The sequence below is a fragment of the Bolinopsis microptera genome, chromosome 11 (assembly GCF_026151205.1).
Source record: "Bolinopsis microptera isolate Bmic1 chromosome 11, MBARI_Bmic_1.0, whole genome shotgun sequence".
Classification (NCBI taxonomy): domain Eukaryota; kingdom Metazoa; phylum Ctenophora; class Tentaculata; order Lobata; family Bolinopsidae; genus Bolinopsis; species Bolinopsis microptera.
This window is the reverse complement of record NC_087082.1, coordinates 15992894-16013708: the sequence shown is the minus strand read 5'-3', so window position 1 is coordinate 16013708 and position 20815 is coordinate 15992894. Positions and strand designations below refer to the sequence as shown.

Below are 20815 nucleotides of genomic sequence, written 5' to 3'. Positions count from 1 at the left end.
ATCATCTTGTCACATACAATCTGTGTTTGTTGAAATTGGATGATGGCATATTGTGACTTGTGATGTATACAACTCAGCTACTAAAAATATTATTTCAATTATTCGCTGTAGTCCATACTAACCCCAGAGACAAATAAAAATATAATGGATACAAAAAATACCAGAAGTGTAAAGCATGGAACAGCAAAAATATGAACATTAACTTTTTTGTAACTGTCACTTAAAAAGAAAACTTGAAAAAAAATGTCTAAAAATTACAAATCATAACTAAAAAGGAAGCATTTTTTCCAAGCATAATAGTAATTGTAAAACATAACTAGCCAAAATAATGGACAATCATGACTGGGGAAGATGTAAATATCCTCACAGTACAACTGATTTAATTCGTAAATACATTTAACTATTGATCAACAACGTAAATGAAAATAGTACTACATTTTAAGATTACAGTTTCCTCCAAAACTCTCCCAAAAATCAAAGTTCACTCATTTTCGGTAAACTAGACGATGAATTCTTAGAATTCATTAATTAGAAATAAGGAAATTTTATTTAAACCTGAACTTAATTAAAACAGACTTTAAATAAACTAACTGTATAAGTACACATAATGACATACGTAAGTATACAATAAGTAAGTAGTCTAAGTACATACATTAAATTATAACAAAATAATGAAAAATTGCTGATCAGTTTATAAGGTAGGTTATTGTTCAGATTGTAGTACATTAACTTACAGTTCTTAAAAGAATATTAGTCATTTTGTAATCGATATAGAATGTCAAATTACTGTATCTTCTCAACCAAATCTGGTGACTAGTCTCATTACCTGGTGAGTAGTCAGTAGCAAAGTTAAAGCTGAGTACTGTCACATTGTTACACACCACCTTAAGGTGGGTACAAGTTTTAGTTATAATCCAGTGTTTTACTTTATCAGGTGGAACACTGTCTAAAAACTGAGTATTGTCACTACCTTCAGTACACCCCCCAATAAAATAACTCCACTGATTGGTGTCTTTATTCTCACATCTCATACTAAAACCACTTCCATCAGTACTACCATCTACAGGTAGAGTATAACACACAATAATATGTTTCTGTAACTCATTATCTGTTGTTATTAACTGTACTGGTTCGTCTGGTAACAGGGGGTAGGATGTGTTACTTACAGGCTGTATCCAACCTGCAAATAGATTAGTTACAATGATGACTAAATCAAGTGACACAACGTGTAACTGACAATTAATGGTTAATTCAAAAATTAGTAATATCACTAATAAGAGACATAAAATTTGAGTGAAGATTAAAATGTGCATGTTAATTAGTAGGTACCAACTGATAATAATAACGTTATATTTACCTGTTTTAATCTCATCAGTTTCTATGGCAATGCAATCTGCGAATAGATTAGATATCAATTATAATTAGCTGAAAAATTATGAACAGATGTATTCAAACTAAGTAACAGTTACGTTTACCCTCCGCTCCCAATGTAAAGATTCTATTAACCTGTTTTAACCTCATCAGTTTGTACAGCAATCTGACCTGAAAATAAATTAGTTATTAACTATGATTAACAGGGACGGGACATTAATCTGAACAAGTGTAATCAAACTAAACAAATAATGTGTCAATTAAAGGCTGTACACAACCTGTAAATAATGTTAATATTTATATTAGATCTGCTGAGTTTGCTCTATTTAAAAGCAAAATTAGCAGACATATTACGAACATAATATGAAATTAAAACTAAATAATAGGTAAGTTCAGTGTTCATCCTTCCAATTCAAACATTCCATTTACCTGTTTTAACCTCATCAGTTTGAATAGCAACGTGTCTGCAACCCTCTTGTACATCTTCATCATCACTATCTTCTGAAGCTCCACTACATTTACTGTCTTCTAGCACCTCATCAGAACCACCAGCTACACCTTCACTCCTCAACTTGACCACCTTTTCTACCACCTCTTTTACTTTACCACTCTCAGATCCTCCCGACAGTTCAGTCATCAGGTCTACTACTTCAACAAACTGGTCCGGATATCTTTGCTGAAATAGTCCCATATCTACTTGTTCGAGTAAATACAGAGAGTTTTCATCAAATCCTGTGTACTTCAACCCAAACGTGAGATAACTGATTAAACAATCAAACAGAATGTTCAATTCTCTACCAGCTATCTGAATTGATATGTCTATCTGACGTTTTGACAGCTCAGCAAAGTTGGACATGTATTTCCGTAGAAATGCCCTTTTTCCTACATTCCTGGATGTCATATTTTTGACAAATAGACCCACAAACTTGCTCTGTTTCAAGTTGTAGTATGCACGACTGGCAATCTCACAGGCAAACAGAATCTCCTCATAAGAATTGTTTTCAAAGTTCAAGACATCTGTTTTAAAGAACTTTAAACATTTCTTTCTAAACCACCCCACACCAAAAACGTGGGCCATCTTGTTAACGTCCTCAAAGTTTACTCTCTCCAGCATCTCAGATTCACCAGAGTACATAGCATCCACAAAACAATATACTGCTTCAACACTAAAGTCGTCCATCTCTAGTGAAGACTGAAATAGAAAATGTTAAACTTAAACAAATTTGATTTTTACGAGTTAAAACGTCATGAAAATATGAGTAATTGAAATATGAAACACAAGTTATATTATTTCTTTAAATAACACTTACTTTGTTTAACAACTTAAATCGTATAACTGTAACTTATAAAAATCTACATAATATTTTCTCTCAGTACCTGACAAAGATTGGTGGTCATGTTTCTAATAACTGGACTGTTGAGGGACATTATGACCGAGTTTACTTTCAACTCTGATCCATCTTTCAGATTCAGCACAAGGTTACCATGTACTGGGGAGTTGATCAATTCTCTACCAAAGTTGGCAGGAACTCTTACTTTGGGGATCATCACTAGGATTGTTAGTCTAGGTTAAGACTGATTATCTCGTCACATACAATCTGTGTTTGTTGAAATTGGCTGATGGCATATTGTGACTTGTAATGTATACAACTCAGCTACTAGAAATATGAGTTCAATTATTCGCTGTAGCCCATACTAACCCTAGAGACAAATAAAAATATAATGGATACAAAAAATACCAGAAGTGTAAAGCATGGAACAGCAAAAATAAGAACAGTAAACCTATTTTGTAATAAAGATTTTTACTGAGAAGCTATTTGTACTGGGAGCCTATTTATGCCTCCCTAAAATTAAATAGCACAATAAATCTTGGACTCACAGTTAAAATTATAACTTGAAGAAATACAACGCAGAGCAGCTTGATCTGCTGAAGTTTAGTTTGTTATAAATTCAATATTATAAATCTAGTGATATTGATATTTTGATACAGAAAATTTAACAATATGGGCCAAAATAATTGACAATCATGAGTGTGGGAAGATGTAAATATCCTCGCAGTACAACTGATTAAATTCATAAATATATTAATTATTGGTTGACAACGTAAATAAAAATGATGGTACTGCATTTTAAGATTACATTTTCCTCCAAAACTCCCCCAAAAATCAAAGTTCACTCACTTTCGGTAAACTAGAGGATAAGGTCTCAGAACTTATTAATTAGAAATAAGGAAATTGTATTTAAACCTGACTTTAAATAAACCAGACTTTAAATAAACTAACTGTATAAGTACAGATATAACATACGTAAGTATACAATACGTAAGTAGTCTAAGTACATACTTTAAATCATAACAAAATTATGAAATATTACCGATCAGTTTAAAAGGTAGGTTATTGTTCAGATTGTAGTACATTAACTTACAGTTCTTAAAAGAATATTAGTCATCTTGTAATAGCTAAGGAATCTCAAATTACTGCACCTTCTCAACCAACTCTGGTGATCAGTCTCATTACCTGGTGAGTAGTCAATAGCAAAGTTAAAGCTGAGTACTGTCACATTGTTACACACCACCTTTAGGTGGGTACAAGTTTTAGTTATAATCCAGTGTTTTACTTTGTCAGGTGGAACACTGTTTAGGAACTGTGTATTCCACCTTTCTACAGTACACCACCCAATATAATAACTCCACTGACTGGTGTCTTTATTCTCACATCTCATAGCAAACCACCTCTCATCAGTACTACCCTCTACAGGTAGAGTATAATACACATCAATACGTTTCTGTAACTCATTATCTGTTGTTATTAACTGTACTGGTTCGTCTGGTAACAGGGGGTAGGTTGTGCCACGTACAGGCTGTATCCAACCTGCAAATAAATTAGTTACAATGAACAAATAAAGTGACAAGACGTGTAACTGACAATTAAATGGTTAATTCAGAAATTAGTAATATTACTAACTAGAGACATAAAATTTGAGTGAAGAGTAAAATGTGTATGTTAATTAGTAGGTACCAACAACCAACTGATAATAATAACATTATATGGGCAATTTCATGAAACATGAACAAGGAGGGAAAAAAATAAATTTCAGTTATGGCACTAGCTTTGATTGGAGTCTGAAAGAGAAGATTATAAACTGTTAGACACAAAAAACCGCTTATAAATATCTCACTTCGTTTCTGTGTTATCGCGTTTTCAAAATACCCATAAATTGTCATGTTTTACAGGCTAAAACTACTCTATAATAAAAGCTGTTTACTAAAAAGAGATTGTTGTAATATTCATTAATTCTTGATCTGTAAAGGTGCATACCACTTCACTGAAGCTGTATGCAAAATTTGGGACTCAAAATTTAAGCAGATTCGGAGCAATGCTATTCTACTTTCTCCTGTTTTTAGTGTAAATTACTATACATAAAAAACAAAAAAGTTTTCTGCTGGCCACATTTCATGTTATTTCTTGCTGAAATCTTGCTAAAACAAGCTAACTCTGATGTCAAGACATAATGTACTTGTTTATTTAGATCCATAGATATCAGATCATGTCAATACCAGCGTCAAGTAAGTTACATGTCAAGTAATTTACGTGTCAAGTAATTTACACATATGCTTTTTATTCAGTAATAGTAGTAAAACACAACAAGTAACGATTGTTAAACAGAATAAAAGTTATTTAAAAGTGATAATAGATTGGTTCTGGTCAGAATTTCATTAAAGAAATCTATAAAAATGGTTTAAAATGGTTAAAAATTGACTTTTCGAAAATATAATATAAATAATACTTTACTTTACAGAAAATCCAGTGGCCTGCTTGAACACAAATTTTTGAGCTGGGAAACATTCGTACATTTACGCCCACCTTCCTACTCTGTATAACTGGGCTAACTGTGGACCCAATCAGTGGATCAATCAACCAATTAAGGGGGCCGGGGGGTCTTCATCAAAATTCCCTCGAAATTGACTTTTTAGTTGTTTCTGATAGAAGGGAGTGATATCTATCAGATGCTTTTGGTCCCATGGAAAAATATTATTCCTAGCCGAAATTATTGTCGGTCAAAGATCAGCGCTTATGTGTAATTGTATTGCGCGAGCGATTTTCAATCGCAAATTCTGAAAATTGAGTCTAAAAATCTATCTTCTCCTACATGTTTTGAGCAATCACCCTGAAACTTTCAGGATATGTTCTAGAGATAATTTAAAAGAGATGAGCCAATCAGAATTTTGAGATAGGCCTTTAAACATATTTTATTCGATTTTTAAAATCTTGAACCTCGTTTTTTGACGATTTTTTGAGGTCCAAGATTTTCAAAAATTGAAAATCGCTCGCGCAATACAATTACACATAAGCGCTGACATTTGACCGATAATAATTTCGTCTAGGAACAATATTTTTCCATGGGACCAAAAGCATCTGATAGATATCACTCCCCTCTATTAGAAACAACTATAAAGTCAATTTCGAGAAAATTTTGATGAAGGCCCCCCCGGCCCCCTTAATTGGCTAATGATAAACTGATATATCATTATTAATCATATATTACATAGTTCATACACTTAGCAAACGAATTAAAGACAAAGGGGCAGCTTTAAACAGTTAAAATCAAAGGATTGTGTAACAGTGTAAACTACTTGACACTAAAGAGTAACTTACTTTACAAGGAACAAAGGCTTCTACAGAACACAGCTATTAACCATTTACCAAAACAAACCCTTTCCAGTACAGGCAAGACATTTGCCAGTGTGCATGAAAAATATTTAAATGTTTACTCTCACACCTGGGCACGAAATGAGATTTCAATACACGTTGGTCAGGAATGTCAATTTGTGCCCTGTAATTTACTTTACATTTTCAACGTGCCTCACTCAAAAGCCATAGCAGTTGGAGTAAAAATCTTAATATAGCTGTGTGTGGAGTACATAAGAGATGTTTCATGCAATTTATCATGATTCTGTTATGTTTGTGTAATGCTTGAGAGTCAGAATAAGGCCAAATTTTTGTGCAAAGTGTAATTTACTTTACGTGAAATCGCCCATATGTATTTACCTGTTTTAATCTCATCAGTTTCTATGGCAATGCAATCTGCAAATAGATTAAATATCAATTATAATTAAATGAAAAATTATGAACAGATGTATTCAAACTAAGTAACAGTTACGTTTACCCTCCGCTCCCAATGAAAACATTCTATTTACCTGATGTAACCTCATCAGTTTGTACAGCAATCTGACCTGAAAATAAATTAGTTATTAGCTATGATTAGCAGGCCCATTTATCTGAACAATTAGTGTACTCTAACTAAACAAAAAATGTTTCAACCTGTATACAACCTGTAAATTATTCTAATATTTATATTAGATCTGCTAAGTTTGCTCTATTTAAAAGCAAAATTAGCAGACATATTACTAACATATGAAATTAAAACTAAATAATAGGTAAGTTCAGTGTTCACCCTTCCAATTCAAACATTCCATTTACCTGTTTTAACCTCATCAGTTTGAATAGCAATATGTCTAAAACCCTCTTGTACATCTTCATCATCACTATCTTCTGAATCTCCACTACATTGACTGTCTTCTAGCACCTCATCAGAACCACCAGCTACACCTTCACTCTTCAACTTGACCACCTTTTCTACCAACTCTTTCACTTTACTACTCTCAGATCCTCCCGACAGTTCAGTCATCAGGTCTACTACTTCAACAAACTGGTCCGGATATTTTCGTTGAAATAGTCTCATATCTACTTGTTCGAGTAAATACAGAGAGTTCTCATCAAATCCTGTGTATATCAACCCAAACGTGAGATAACTGATTAAACAATCAAACATAATGTTTAATTCTCTACCAGCTATCTGAATTGATATGTCTATCTGACGTTTTGACAGCTCTGCAAAGTTGGACATGTATTTCCGTAGAAATACCCTTTTTCCAATGTTCCTGGATGTCATATTTCTGACAAATAACCCCACAAACTTGCTCTGTTTCAAGTTGAAGTTTGCACGACTGGCAATCTCGCAGGCAAACAAAATCTCCTCATAAGAATTTTTTTCAAAGTTCAAGACATGTGTTTTAAAGAACTTCAAACATTTCTTTCTAAACCACCCCACACCAAAAACGTGGGCCATCTTGTTAACGTCTTCAAAGTTTACTCTCTCCAGCATCTCAGATTCACCAGAGTACATAGCATCAACAAAACAATGTACTGCTTCAACACTAAAGTCGTCCATCTCTAGTGAAGACTGAAATAGAAAATGTTAAACTTAAACAAATTTGATTTTTACGAGTTAAAACGTCATGAAAATATGAGTAATTGAAATATGAAACACAAGTTATACAATATCATTAAATAACACTTACTTTGTTTAACAACTTAAATTTTATAACTGTTACTTATTAAAATCTACATTATATTTTCTCTCAGTACCTGACAAAGATTGGTGGTCATATTTCCAATAACTGGACTATTGAGGGACATTATGACCGAGTTTACCCTCAACACTGATCCATCTCTAAGATTCAGCACCAGGTTACCATGTACTGGGGAGTTTATCAATTCTCTACCAAAGTTGGCAGGAACTCTTACTGGCGGGATCATCACTAGGATTGTTAGTCTAGGTTAAGACTGATCATCTCGTCACATACAATCTGTGTTTGTTGAAATTGGATGATGGACTATTGTGATTTGCGATGTATACAACTCAGCTACTAGAAATATGAGTTCAATTATTCGCTGTAGTCCATACTAACCCCAGAGACAAATAAAAATTTAATGGATACAAAAAATAGAAGTAGTGTAAAGCATGGGACAGCAAAAATATGAACAGTAAACTTATTTTGTAACTGTCACTTAAAAAGAAGACTCGAGAAAAATGTCTTAAAATTATAAATCATAACTAAAAAGGAAGGGTCTCTTCAAACCGTAATATTAATTGTAAAACATTAAGCTAATAAAGTTTTTGCTGAGAAGCTATTTGTACTGGGAGCCTATTTATTCCTTCCTAAAATTAAATAGCACAATAAATCTTGGACTCACACTTAAAATTATAACTTGAAAAAATAAAACGCAGAGCAGCTTGATCTGCTGAAGTTTAGTTTATTATAAATTCGATATTTTGATACAGAAAATTTAACAATATGGGCCAAAATATTTGACAATCATGAGTGTGGGAAGATGTAAATATCCTCGCAGTACAACTGATTAAGTTCATAAATATATTAATATTGGTTGACAACGTAAATGAAAATTATGGTACTACATTCAAGATTACAGTTTCCTCCAAATCTCCCCCAAAAATCGAAGCTCACTCATTAACGGGAAATTAGACGGTGAGTTCTCAGAATTTATTAATTAGAAATAAGGAAATTGTATTTAAACCTGAACTTAATTCAAACAGACTTAAAATAAACTAACTGTAAAAGTACACACATATAACATACGTAAGTATACAATACGTAAGTTAGTCTAAGTACATACATTAAATCATAACAACATTTTGAAATATTACCGATCAGTTTAAAAGGTAGGTTATTGTTCAGATTGTAGTACATTAACTTACAGTTCTTAAAAGAATATTAGTCATCTTGAAAAAGCTCACAAATCTCAAATTACCGCACCTTCTCAACCAAATCTGGTGACTAGTCTCATGACCTGGTGAGTGGTCAGTAGCAAAGTTAAAGCTGAGTACTGTCACATTGTTACACACAACCTTTAGGTGGGTACATGTTTTAGTTATAATCCAGTGTTTTACTTTGTCAGGTGGAACACTGTCTAAGTACTGTGTATTGAAACTAAATACAGTATACCCCTCAATAAGATAACTCCACTGACTGGTGTTTATATTCTCACATCTCATAATAAACATCCTCTCATCAGTCCTCCCCTCTCCAGGTAGAGTATAATACACACCAATATGTTTCTGTAACTCATTATCTGTTGTTATGAACTGTACTGGTTCGTCTGGTAACAGGGGGTAGTCTGTGTTACTTACAGGCTGTATCCAACCTGCAAATAAATTAGTTAAAATAAACAAATTAAGTGACACAACGTGTAACTGACAATTAATGGTTAATTCAGAAATTAGAAATATTACTAACTAGAGACATACAATTTGGGTGAAGATTAAAATGTGTACGTTAATTAGTAGGTACCAACTGATAATAATAACATTCTATTTACCTGTTTTAATCTCATCAATTTTTATGGCAATGCAATCTGCAAAGAGATTAGATATCAATTATAATAAGCTGAAAAATTATGAACAGATGTAAGTTCAGTGTTCACCCTTCCAATTCAAACATTCCATTTACCTGTTTTAACCTCATCAGTTTGAATAGCAATATGTCTAAAACCCTCTTGTACATCTTCATCATCACTATCTTCAGAATCTCCACTACACTGACTGTCTTCTAGCACCTCATCAGAACCACCAGCTACACCTTCACTCCTCAACTTGACCACCTTTTCTACCACCTCTCTTTTACTTTACCACTCTCAGATCTCCCGACAGTTCAGTCATCAGGTCTACTACTTCAACAAACTGGTCCGGATATCTTTGCTGAAATAGTCTCATATCTACTTGTTCGAGTAAATACAGAGAATTTTCATCAAATCCTGTGTACTTCAACCCAAACGTGAGATAACTGATTAAACAATCAAACAGAATGTTTATTTCTCTAACCAGCTATCTGAATTGACATGTCTATCTGACGTTTGACAGCTCAGCAAAGTTGGACATGTATTTCCGTAGAAATACCCTTTTGCCAATGTTTCTGGATGTCATATTTCTTGACAAATAACCACCCCAAACTTGCTCTGTTTCAAGTTGAAGTTTGCACGACTTGGCAATCTCACAGGCAAACAAAATTTCCTCATAAGAATTTGTTTTCAAAGTTCAAGACAGTGTTTTTAACAGAACTTTAAACATCCTCTTTTCTAAACCACCCACACCAAAAGAACGTGGGCCATCTTGTTAACGTCCTCAAAGTTTACTCTCTCCAGCATCTCAATTCACCAGAGTACATAGCATCCACAAAACAATGTACTGCTTCAACACTAAAGTCGTCCATCTCTAGTGAAGACTGAAATAGAAAATATTAAACTTAAATAAATTTGATTTTGACGAGTTAAAACATCATGAAAATACGAGTAATGGAAATATGAAACACAAGTTATAAATCAAGAGGCTTGCATATAATGAACATATTGACACGGGTGCAGAGTTGAGTCTGTACGGTACCTAGTAGTTTCAGATCCTTGTTTTAACTTGCCGTACAGCAAGGTCATCCACTACTTTAGCCCGGCGAGGCACATAACGCCCTCTACAACTCCATGACAAATGTTCATATATACTAGCCGAGGTTTACAAGTTATATCCTTGTGTTTGAGAAGAGCTCGTTAGAACTGCTTCCTTTTCCGTTCAGTATCCCACGTCTCTCGAGTTTCGTAACTGCCAGAGAACTCTCTTAAACAATTACTAGACTCGGTGATTATAAATCAAGAGGCTTGCATATATTGAACATATTGACACGGTGCAGAGTTGAGTCTGTACGGAACCTAGTAGTTTCAGATCCTTGTTTAACCTTGCCGTACAGCAAGGTCATCCACTACTTTAGCCCGGCGAGGCACATACCTCCCTCTACAACTCCATGACAAATGTTTCATATATACTAGCCGAGTTACAAGTTATATCCTTGTGTTTGAGAAGAGCTCGTTAGAACTGCTTCCTTTCCCTTCAGTATCCCACAGTCTCTCGAGTTTCGTAACTGCCAGAGAACTCTCTTAAACAATTACTAGACTCGGTGATTATAAATCAAGAGGCTTGCATATAATGAACATATTGACACGGGTGCAGAGTTGAGTCTGTACGGAACCTAGTAGTTTCAGATCCTTGTTTAACTTGCCGTACAGCAAGGTCATCCACTACTTAGCCGGCGAGGCACATAACTCCCTCTACAACTCATGACAAATGTTTCATATATACTAGCCGAGTTTACAAGTTTTACTCCTTGTGTTTGAGAAGAGCTCGTTAGAACTGCTTCCTTTCCCTTCAGTATCCCACAGTCTCTCGAGTTTCGTAACTGCCAGAGAACTCTCTTAAACAATTACTAGACTCGGTGATTATAAATCAGAGGCTTGCATATAATGAACATATTGACACGGGTGCAGAGTTGAGTCTGTACGGAACCTAGTAGTTTCAGATCCTTGTTTAACTTGCCGTACAGCAAGGTCATCCACTACTTTAGCCCGGCGAGGCACATAACTCTATATCTTTAAATAGTTCACTTACTTTGTTTAACAACTTAAATTTGATAACTGTAACTTGTTAAAATCTGCATAATATTTTCTCTCAGTACCTGACCAAGATTGGTAGTGATGTTTCCAATAACCGGACTGTTGAGGGACATTATGATCGAGTTTACCCTCAACATTTGATCCATCTCAAAGATTCACCCACCAGGTTCCCAAATGATGGGGTTTTAAATTTTCACAAGTTGGCAGGAACTTTTACTGGCGGGATCTCCTAGGTTTTTGGTCTAGGTTAAACTGATTATTTTGGGTCACATACAACTGTTTTTGGGTTGAAATTTGTGATGGAAATTATTGTGATTGTGTTAATAAACTGAGGCCCAGGGGCGAAACATACCGGGGGCCCGCCTAAAAAATTTTTGTCTGATGTTCATAAAATCAAGCCCAACTTTTTTTTTTGGGCTGCCCCAAATTTTTTTTGGGCCACCCCTGGGACCCATTTTTTTTACACCCCCTAAAAAAGACAAAAAAATTTGGAAAACTTTCGCCCCTTTAAATGTGACAAAAAAGTTTTTTAAATATTTTTTCCCCACGGGGACACCTAAAAGGGGGAAAAAAAAAGTTTTAAACACACCAAAAGTGAAAAAAAAAGAAAGTAAAAAAACAACAAAATTTTTTGAAAAGTGGGGATTTTTTAGGGTTTTTGGTTTCTGGGAACAGGGCCCCATGAGGGGGAAATTTTGAAGTGACGTAAATAAAGCATGTTTAACATTGAAATCATAGCAAATCCGTGTAGATCCACCAAATTTTGGAAAAATTTTTTTTTTTTAAAAAAATATGTCCCCCTTTTTTTAAAATTTTAAAATTTCCCAAACCCAAAAAATAATACAGCTTTGACCCAAAAAAAAAAAATAATAAAAAAAAAAAATATAAAAAAAAAAATTCAATATGATATTAAATAAAAAATCCTAGAAAATTTTTAAAAAAAACCCTTTTAAGAAATGAAGTAGCCATTTCAATTTTTTTGGGTTTAAAAAATTTTTTATCAAGTTCTGATATTTTAACGTGCTCCACTTTTTTTTCCCTCTTTCCCTTAAAGCTCCCCAAATTGTTGTTTTAAATAAGTCAAATTTATTCTTTTCCTGATAAAATTCATTCCCTTCACTGTATTTTTTGGGGAGATTTTAAACCCAAAAACATATTTAAATATTCCAAACCAGCCCCCCACTTTTTTGGGGATCCCTTTTACAAAACGGCTTTTACCCCGACATCTCCATTCCCAACCATTTTCGTAAAAACTGAAAAGTTCCTGCATCGATAACTTTTTAAAACAAAAAAAAATTGAGATATAGTCTTATCAGGTGTTTTTGAAGAACGGTTTGGGGACCCTCCCCCATATTTCCCTTTTCACTTCATTTAGATCCCCCCGCAATAAGGGGCCTCGAAAAACATGTCCCTATTTATTACTCAAGTTCCAAAAAAAAAAGTTTTTGTATCAAATTTGGGGGTAAACGGTAAACCAGCTCACCCCTTAAACCAAAATTTGATATTTCCCCGGGCATGTTTTGCCCAACACTAAAAAACACTGCAAACGGAGGTACCAAAAGTGAAAAAAAGAAACCCCCAAACTTAACCCATGGAACAGCAGTATCATCCCATCTGTAAAAAATAAAGAAAGGAACTGCGAAAGGGAGGGGCCTGAAAAGTTACTAATAAAAACCCCTGGGGGTAACTTTTTGCTCTACCAATTTATTTGGTGATTTTTGAGGATGCTAAAAGTTTCTTTTAAAGCTGCCAAACGTTGGCAAAACTTTTAACGAAACCCTAAACAACTGTGAAAACAGCAAGAAAACCTGGAAAAAATTATTAACGAATCGGGGGCAAAAAAGAAGAGGCAAACCAAGCCCCCATTTACTTTGATAACCAAAGAATTGTTTTACAGAAGGGGCAATTGCTAAAGGATTCAAAAAAGCTTGGTTTGTCTCTATTGCACCAAAGCTGAATGAGACCCCTGATAATTTTATTGATGGCCTGCCTATATTAACCCTTTAAAAAATTTCTTGACTTCCGAAACCCCAAAAAATGAAAAAAAAAATTTGGCTAGAAGATTTCTCCTCCCAACGAAATATTAAAATTTTAAGCGAGTTTGAAAATGGTAAAGCCAGTGACATTCCCATAAGGTAGTAAAAAATTTATCTCCCTGTAACGCACCTGTATTACGAATTACTTCAAAATCCTTATACCCCAAAAGGGATATTTTGATGTCCTGAAAACTGGTAAAATAACACTTGTATAAAAAAGGTAAACCCCGAAGAAATTTTAGAAAAACCCTCCTAACTCCCCCAATGTCCGCTTCGGTAAGTCTTTGGGAAAAACTCATATATTTAGAATATATGGATTTTAGCTCCCCGGGAGTTATATCGAAGAAGCGTTTGGGTTTAGGGAAACTCACTCTACATTTTCATGCAGTCCCAAATTTCTCTGTAAAATTTTTATTACGAAATCCCCTTAAACCTTTAAAAATCATTTTTTAGGAAATTCATTACCCAAGCAAAGCTTTTTTACACCCATCGACCCCTTCAACATTTTTTATAAAACTAGGGGGGCACGTTTTTTTTTTGTCCCGGCCAAAAAAAAAAACGTGAGGCTTTGAACAAGGGGGAAAAAGCTTTTGTCATCATTTAAAATCTTTTTATGGGCGAATAAGTTACATATTAAAAAAGTCCAAGTGCTGCTCATAACTTCAAAACCCCCCATGGCAAGGGTTTTAAGTAGAGTTTATCACACCTTAAGTTGTATTTCCCATAGACAACTTTTAAAACAAAAAAAATTTTCACCGCAAAATTTCTGGGTTTATATTGCGAGGGAAACCTTTTCAGGGAAGATCAATCAAAGCACTTTTTAAAGACTTAAATCATTCCACATTTCCCTTTTTTAAAACTTTTTCCCCGCTCCCTTCCAAAATTTTTACACCAATAATTTTAAAAACCCTGTTCGAATCACATCTTTCCTACTGTATTTCTGTATGGGGTGGGGCCCCGCGAAAAAACGTTAAAACCTTTTTTTACTGCTCCGAAGTACTGTCTTGAGTACTATTTTTGGGGGAAGGGTGGGGTACCTTGGTAAGTTTAAGATGGGGCACTACTAGGGCCCATAGGGCACCAGAACTTGCCAAAAATTTTTCAAAAAAAGAGACACCAAAAACCCATAAATTTAAAACATAATAATATTTTAGCTATAAAAAAAATCCTATACATACCACAGTTTTCCTCGAGCTCTAAAGATAATGAAAAATTTCCCTGGGTCCCAAAATTTTTCCTTTCATGGGGGGTTACCATTTCCTCAGGAAACCCTGCCTTTTAATCTGTCGGGGAGACCCCCCCTACAATCACAAAAACTGATCAAAACCCAAATTTTTTAAAATTTTTTAAACCCCAAAAAAATTTAGAATACTTTACTTTACATATGTAATGTGCTTGGAGGTAAAACTAAAAGTGCCTATTAACGAATCCCAAAATAATTTATGCCCTGCTTGATTGGACGTAAAGATTTTGACTGCGCAAAACTTATTTCCCAAACATTTTAAATTTGGGTGGTTTACACACATCTCAATTAAAATTACCCTACCCAAATGTTTTTTTCCAAAATCTTGTCCTGTGAGTAAAGTAAGTTGGGGAAAGGGTTTTTTTTAAATTTTTGATATTTACTTTTGAATTTTGAAAAAAAAATTTTAGAAAGAAATTTAAAAAAATTTTTAATTACACTGTAAAAGTTTAAGTAATTTTTAGTTTATTAAAAACCCTTATAAAAAGACCCTAATCTTCGCCAGCTCTCCAATATCCAAATTTTAAACGCATTTTATATCCTTGAAAATACACTATAAACTAAAAAGGGTGTTTTTTGGGGGAGACTTTTTGGGCCCCAACAAAACTGCAACCTTTTAATAACAATAAAAACAGAACCCCTAAAGTTCCCGCTTAAATTTTTTTCTATCCCAAACTGACCTTGTCTCTATAAACTTAACTGAACTGCGTTTCGGTGTTGAAAAAACTTCCCCGGGACGCCAATTTCCCTTTCCCCCCTTAGGTTTCCTGTCTTTTAAAAACCAAAATACATCCCAAAAGGGCAAAAAGTCATTTCACCAAAGGGCAATTTTAATTTTTTTTAATTGTTTTTCATCCTTTTTTCTGTAAAAAAAGGGCAAAAAATTTAAAATTTTTTGTTTCATTTAAAATTTTTTTGTTTCCTTTTATCTTTTTCCGTTTTTAGCATTCTTTCAAAACTTTTTTAAAAAAGTATTTTTTCTCTTTTCCCAATTTTCCCCCGTTTTTGATAGGACTATTTTGGGGAAATGTTCCCTTTTTCTACTCGCCAAACCTTTTTTTTTCTCATGGCTAGTGTACATTTCCATTGGGAAACCCAAAAGCCTTTTTTGAAGGAGTTACATGAAATCCCCTTTCACCCAAAAGGTACACCAAAGAAATTGGAAGAAAGGAGGGGTTTCTCTTTAAAAAGCTGGGTTTTGGGTACATTCCCGACCAAAGAAGGAAACCGGGGGGGACCCCCGGGGACAAGAGAAAGAAAAATAAAAAAAGGGAACGGCTGGTGAAAAAATTTTCCACTGGTTTGAAATCCCTTCTTGTCTGGAAGAAAACTTTTGCATAGAAACCCCCATAAAATAACTGGGAAACAAATCAGGGGATCATCCCAAAAGAGCTGGGCCCGTTAAAACATTTTTTTGGTACCCTGAAAATTCCCTTTCTTAAAATCACCCCAAATAAGATTTGGAGGGGCACTAAAAATTGCTTTTAGTTTTCCTTTAAAGGTTCCTTTAAATTTTCATTTATTTTTTGACGCCCCATCGACCAAAATTTAAGAAAAGAATCATTAGCACTTAAAATCAATTCGATTTGTAAAAACTTCAACAAAATCTTCTACTTACCAGAAGAAAATTTTTAAAGCGCGGCCCCCGCTCAAAGGCATCGAGCAAAATTAAGGTTTTTTAAATTTTAAATTAAATTGGATTTGTCAACAGTCTTTAAAAGGTCGGGAAAAACGAGTTAATATTTAATACGGGGAAAAAATTCCGGATCCCTGATGCTGATTGGGGTAAAAAATTTAACGGGGGAATTTATAAAAAATTTGTTCCCTACTCGGCCGGTCCCGGTAGGGTTGTAAACCTACAAAATGAAAAATTTGCGCCAAAAAGAAATGCTAAAAAAGCGCTTACATTGAGTCCGGGCTATGCAAAGCGAACATTTTTTTGGGATGCTGTTAGGGCCGTCGTGATATCATGGGGCGCTTAGGTTCCCCCAGGGTCTGGCAGTCCCCATAAATTCCCGCGGCCTCTAGTTCGTTTTCCCCTACAACTCTTTAAGAAAACTTAGGGGGGGTTTTTTTTGGGGGGTGGGCAATTTGCAGCCTTCCAGACATTGATTTAGTTAACGAGGGGGCGTACGTCACCCCCCCAAGATCGGGTGGGACAGGGGGCTGACCAGGCCAGAAAACCCCAATTTATTGGGGAGGACACTGATTATGAGCCTAGGTCAAAGTGACTAGACTTTAACCCAACCCTTTCCCCTCCGTTTCCCGCTCATTGGACCAGGTGACTTTTCATGCCCTGTGAATGTGGTTTTAAAATAGTGTACTGTAGTTTTTACCTAATTAAAACCCCCCATTGAAACCCAAAATTTTTTTTCTGGCAGAAAACTTGAAAATTTTAAAATTTTCGTCATTGTTTTAAAAATTTTTTTTGATGACCATTCCGACCTTTTTAAACGCAACGAAATCGAAAAAAACTTTTGGGTTTTAACTCAAAAATTTCTTTTTTATGCCTTTAAAAAAACCCCTGTTTTATCGATTTCAATCAACAAACTCGTCTATTAATTAATTAGTAACAGGTAACAAAATACGCAGGAAAAAAATTTCATCACATTACTTGTATTTTTAAGGGTCATTTCGAATAACCATTAACCAATAATCGTTGTTTTGAACTCATGTGTTTCCCCGTCATCATCAGCAATTCAAGAGACAGGGCGGGAGTTCTTTAAAAACAAGGTTTTTTGTTCGCCCCCGTTTTACGGAAAAAATTTTGGGAATTGAAAAAGTTAACTTTAAAATAACCGGAAAACGGGGGAGGAAAATTTTAGGCAAAAGCACCATGAAAATGACCCAAAGTTCAAAGTGAGACGGAGGGTTTGGGGGGGCCTGACATTTTTGGAAAAATTAGAATTATGCCCTTTCAATTGTCTTAAACAGTTTTAAGTATAAAAACCTTTTTGGGGTTTTTGTGGCCGTTGTAATTTTAATTTTTTTAAAATGTCCCCCCGTTTTTTTTCAATTTTTTGTAAACGTACTACCTGGGAAAAGTTTATGACTAAAAAGGTACCTTTTTTGGGTTTTTTCCCAGCACTTGCAAATCCCCGCAGATTTATTTTTTTAAAATATTTTGTCAACGATTTTAATAAAAATTTAAGTTCGCTGTTTGGGGGGCTAAAAAGTTAAAATTTAGTCGGGATTGGGACAGTATTAAAAGGAAAAGACAACTACTTTGTATTTAATTATATAATGGGTTTATTTTTTTTTAGGTTACTTATTAATTTTAAATAAGGATGTTTTGCTGTTTTTTAGGGTTTATTTATTTTAAAAAACGATTTGGTATTTTCCTTGGAAAAAGACAAGGACAAAATAAACAAGGAAAATTAGGAGTAAGGGGAAATTTTTTGGCTCAAAGCCCTCTTCAGGCTAAAAATTTTTATAAATGTTAGTAATTTTTTAAAACTTTTATACCGTTAAAATGCTAAAATTTCCCAAGGATAATATCCAGATCCGTACTTATTTAATTTTTTTGAGAAATAAACTGGAAATAAATTTTCGGCATATTTTTAAACACATTGGGCTAGAGCACTACACGTGGCCCAAAAACGTACACAGCAGGGTTTTTTTTGCCCTAATAATCGATTTTTAGAAAGTTCTAGTTTAATTGGTAAATACCCCTAAAAAGGGTGAGTGGGAAATTAGGTAGGTTTTGTGTATAGCTTTTGGATGGGTTTTTCGGGGGTAAGACACCCCTTTGTGGGGGGATTAGTTTGCAATGTTTTGGCCAATTTTTAACAGCTTATTCTACTGATTGAATAATCGACCAATGGCACCGTTTTAATTAAGATTACGCCCAAAAAGGCTTTTCTAAAATTACGCAAGAAATGTATTATGTAGGGTTTTTAAAAACCATTTTAATGTTTTAAAATCCACACCCAATAAAGGAAATGCAATTGATTTTTTTAACCTGTCCCGGGAATATTTCAGAAAAAATTCCCCCAAGCAACATGGGTTTCCCTTTGTTCTGCCCGACTCTCCCCTGTTTTAACTGATGATGGACTTTGATACATTCGTTTTTATATGATTTTTGACGTATTTTTATATAGCTTACATTTAAACCTAATTTTTAAATTTTTATTTTAAATCTAAAAAAAGCTAAAATTTTTAAAAAATTATTAACAAACCCCTTTTAAAGTGGGGAATAATACACCTTTTAAATTAAAATATACAAAATGCATCTATTTTTTCCCAAAGTTTTTAAGTGTCTCTTTTGATCTTTTTGGTGTTTTTTGGGGGGTTCCCACATTGTTTGGTTTAGAATGCTCAACCCTAACAATTAAAAGATGCTTGACCTTTATTGAAACCCCGGGCAGGCACCGGGGGCAGACATTTCCCCAAAACCAGGGGTTTGGACATAGTTTTTGGGCCCCGCTTCAGGCGTGTTAGTCCCAGAGAAGCCCCCATCCCCTCTATGCTTTAAACTCGCGGCAGCATGACCCCTGGTTCCTGCCCCCATTGGTACCCCCTTTAAAGTTCCCGGAAAAAAATGGGGATTTTGGGGGCCAGGATCCCCCCTTTAATTTTTTACGGGGGTTTTATTTCTTGGGGATGTTTGCCCGAGTCTTTATTTTATGTCTTTCTAGTTTTTTTGGAAAATCCCCGGGAAACATTTATTTTGAACCCCAAAGAAAAACCTCTTCTAAGAAAGCTTTTTGTGTGCTGCTTTTTGTTAACACTTCATCCCAGATAGGAAGTTAAACAAACCCCACCCAGCTTTTTCCCCTTTTGCTGCAAGGTTTAACCCCCCGGGGGGTCTTCCAAACCCCAAAACCCCCCCTTGGGGTTTTGTTCCCCGGGGAAAACCCCCCTCGAAAGTTTTCCCCCCGAAAAAGACAGGCCTCACCACTGTTCCCCCACCCCGATCCCTTTGGGTATTTGGGAAAGGTGGTAACTGCCTGAAAAGTATCCCTTATTCGCCGTCCAATTTTTTTTTTTTGGTTGTGCCCCAATAAAAGTTGTTTTTTGGCCAAAAGGGGGGGGAGCCCACTGTTTTTTTTTCTTTGTGACACCCAATATTTTTTTTTTCCCTTTTTGTTACGAAGTTCTGCATTGCGATTTTTTTTTCGATGCTGTCAATCCAGATCCCTTTTTTTTTAGCTCCTTTAAATCTGCCTTGGGGTTAATAGGCCCAAACCTTGAAAAAGTTTCTGCTTTAGGTCTATCATTCTGGTTCCGTGTGACTTATTTTCTTTCCAAAGGAAGTACTTTTTCAGTGACATTGTTAAGACATGAAAGCTTGGTATTCTGCTTTCGTCAACTTGGTAGAGTGTAGCTGAGAGGTTGTCACCTTGTGTGAGTACTTTGCACATGAATTTAACCGAAAGAGCTTCGAGTTGCACATCCAGTGGTGGGAGGTGGAGAGCAAGTTCGGTTAATTCCCTTTGCATTGTGGATTCAGGACTGATCCAGATATTTTTAGAATGATTTTATTCCAGAAGCTTTTAAATTGATTGAGACACTTGTGAAGCCAAATAGGTGCTGCGTAGAACAGTTTAGTGAGGACCATTGTTTTAAGGAGGAGAGTGAGGCTGTAAAACGTTTAGACCGTAGTTGCGGTTAGTTGATTTTGTTATTAATCCCCACTTTCTTTTGCATTCTTTAAGTTTTTGAGACGCATGTTTCTTGAAATTGAGGTCTTCATCTACTATTACCCCAAGGACCTTTGTGCTTTGGACGTAGTTGATGCTTTTCCCATTAATACATAATTCTGCAGGTTTTTGTTCTTCAGTATAAGCTGCAGTTTTCAAAATTATGGCCTCCGTTTTATTCGTATCACAGTTCACTACTAGCTTGTTCTTGATGCACCACTTGCTGAG

At 34.9% G+C, this 20815-nt stretch overlaps 4 protein-coding genes across 11 annotated transcripts in view; 1 reads left to right on the top strand and 3 right to left on the bottom strand.

Annotated features, from left to right (window-relative positions):
* Positions 1-20815, top strand: part of LOC134822560 (uncharacterized) — a 67428-nt gene that overhangs the window by 12892 nt on the left and 33721 nt on the right. The window lies entirely within an intron of this gene.
* Positions 431-8283, bottom strand: LOC134822564 (uncharacterized). 3 transcript variants are annotated; one of them, XR_010161201.1, is made up of 6 exons: positions 7800-7980; positions 6852-7614; positions 6569-6604; positions 6420-6455; positions 3634-4241; positions 431-586 (listed from the first exon to the last, which is right to left on the bottom strand). XR_010161201.1 is itself a non-coding variant. In XM_063833679.1 (5 exons), the coding sequence occupies exons 1-5, from the start codon at positions 7968-7970 to the stop codon at positions 3787-3789; spliced, it is 1461 nt and encodes a 486-aa protein (XP_063689749.1). In that variant the 5' UTR covers positions 7971-8283; the 3' UTR covers positions 3118-3786. The 3 variants fall into 3 exon arrangements, 2 of the variants coding, with proteins under 2 accessions (XP_063689749.1, XP_063689750.1); XM_063833679.1 differs by lacking the exon at positions 431-586 and having other exon boundaries at positions 3118-4241; positions 7800-8283; XM_063833680.1 differs by lacking the exons at positions 431-586; positions 6420-6455; positions 6569-6604 and having other exon boundaries at positions 3226-4241.
* On the bottom strand, positions 658-2908 carry LOC134822570 (uncharacterized). 3 transcript variants are annotated; one of them, XM_063833690.1, is made up of 5 exons: positions 2749-2908; positions 1801-2563; positions 1507-1542; positions 1358-1393; positions 658-1180 (listed from the first exon to the last, which is right to left on the bottom strand). In XM_063833690.1, the coding sequence occupies exons 1-5, from the start codon at positions 2797-2799 to the stop codon at positions 726-728; spliced, it is 1341 nt and encodes a 446-aa protein (XP_063689760.1). In that variant the 5' UTR covers positions 2800-2908; the 3' UTR covers positions 658-725. The 3 variants fall into 3 exon arrangements, with proteins under 3 accessions (XP_063689760.1, XP_063689761.1, XP_063689762.1); XM_063833691.1 differs by lacking the exon at positions 1358-1393; XM_063833692.1 differs by lacking the exons at positions 1358-1393; positions 1507-1542.
* LOC134822566 (uncharacterized) overlaps positions 8874-20815 on the bottom strand; it is an 85928-nt gene continuing 73986 nt past the window's right edge. For 2 of the 3 annotated variants that reach the window (XM_063833683.1, XM_063833685.1), the window contains one exon: positions 8874-9377. In XM_063833683.1, coding sequence (XP_063689753.1) covers positions 8923-9377 — 455 coding nt within the window. In that variant the 3' untranslated portion in view covers positions 8874-8922. Of the gene's footprint in view, positions 9378-9682; positions 9831-20815 lie in introns of those variants that run through there. The other variant, XR_010161203.1, reaches the window with a different exon arrangement.

Coding starts and splice junctions, on each gene's coding strand:
- LOC134822570 (XM_063833690.1), bottom strand. CDS start 2,799: ATGTCCCTCAACAGTCCAGTTATTAGAAACATGACCACCAATCTTTGT. Junction 2,564..2,748: donor TGACCACCAATCTTTGTCAG/GTACTGAGAGAA, acceptor TTTCTATTTCAG/TCTTCACTAGAGATGGACGA. Junction 1,181..1,357: donor AACTGATGAGATTAAAACAG/GTAAATATAACG, acceptor ATCTATTTGCAG/GTTGGATACAGCCTGTAAGT.
- LOC134822564 (XM_063833679.1), bottom strand. CDS start 7,970: ATGATCCCGCCAGTAAGAGTTCCTGCCAACTTTGGTAGAGAATTGATA. Junction 7,615..7,799: donor TGACCACCAATCTTTGTCAG/GTACTGAGAGAA, acceptor TTTCTATTTCAG/TCTTCACTAGAGATGGACGA. Junction 6,456..6,568: donor AACTGATGAGGTTACATCAG/GTAAATAGAATG, acceptor ATCTATTTGCAG/ATTGCATTGCCATAGAAACT.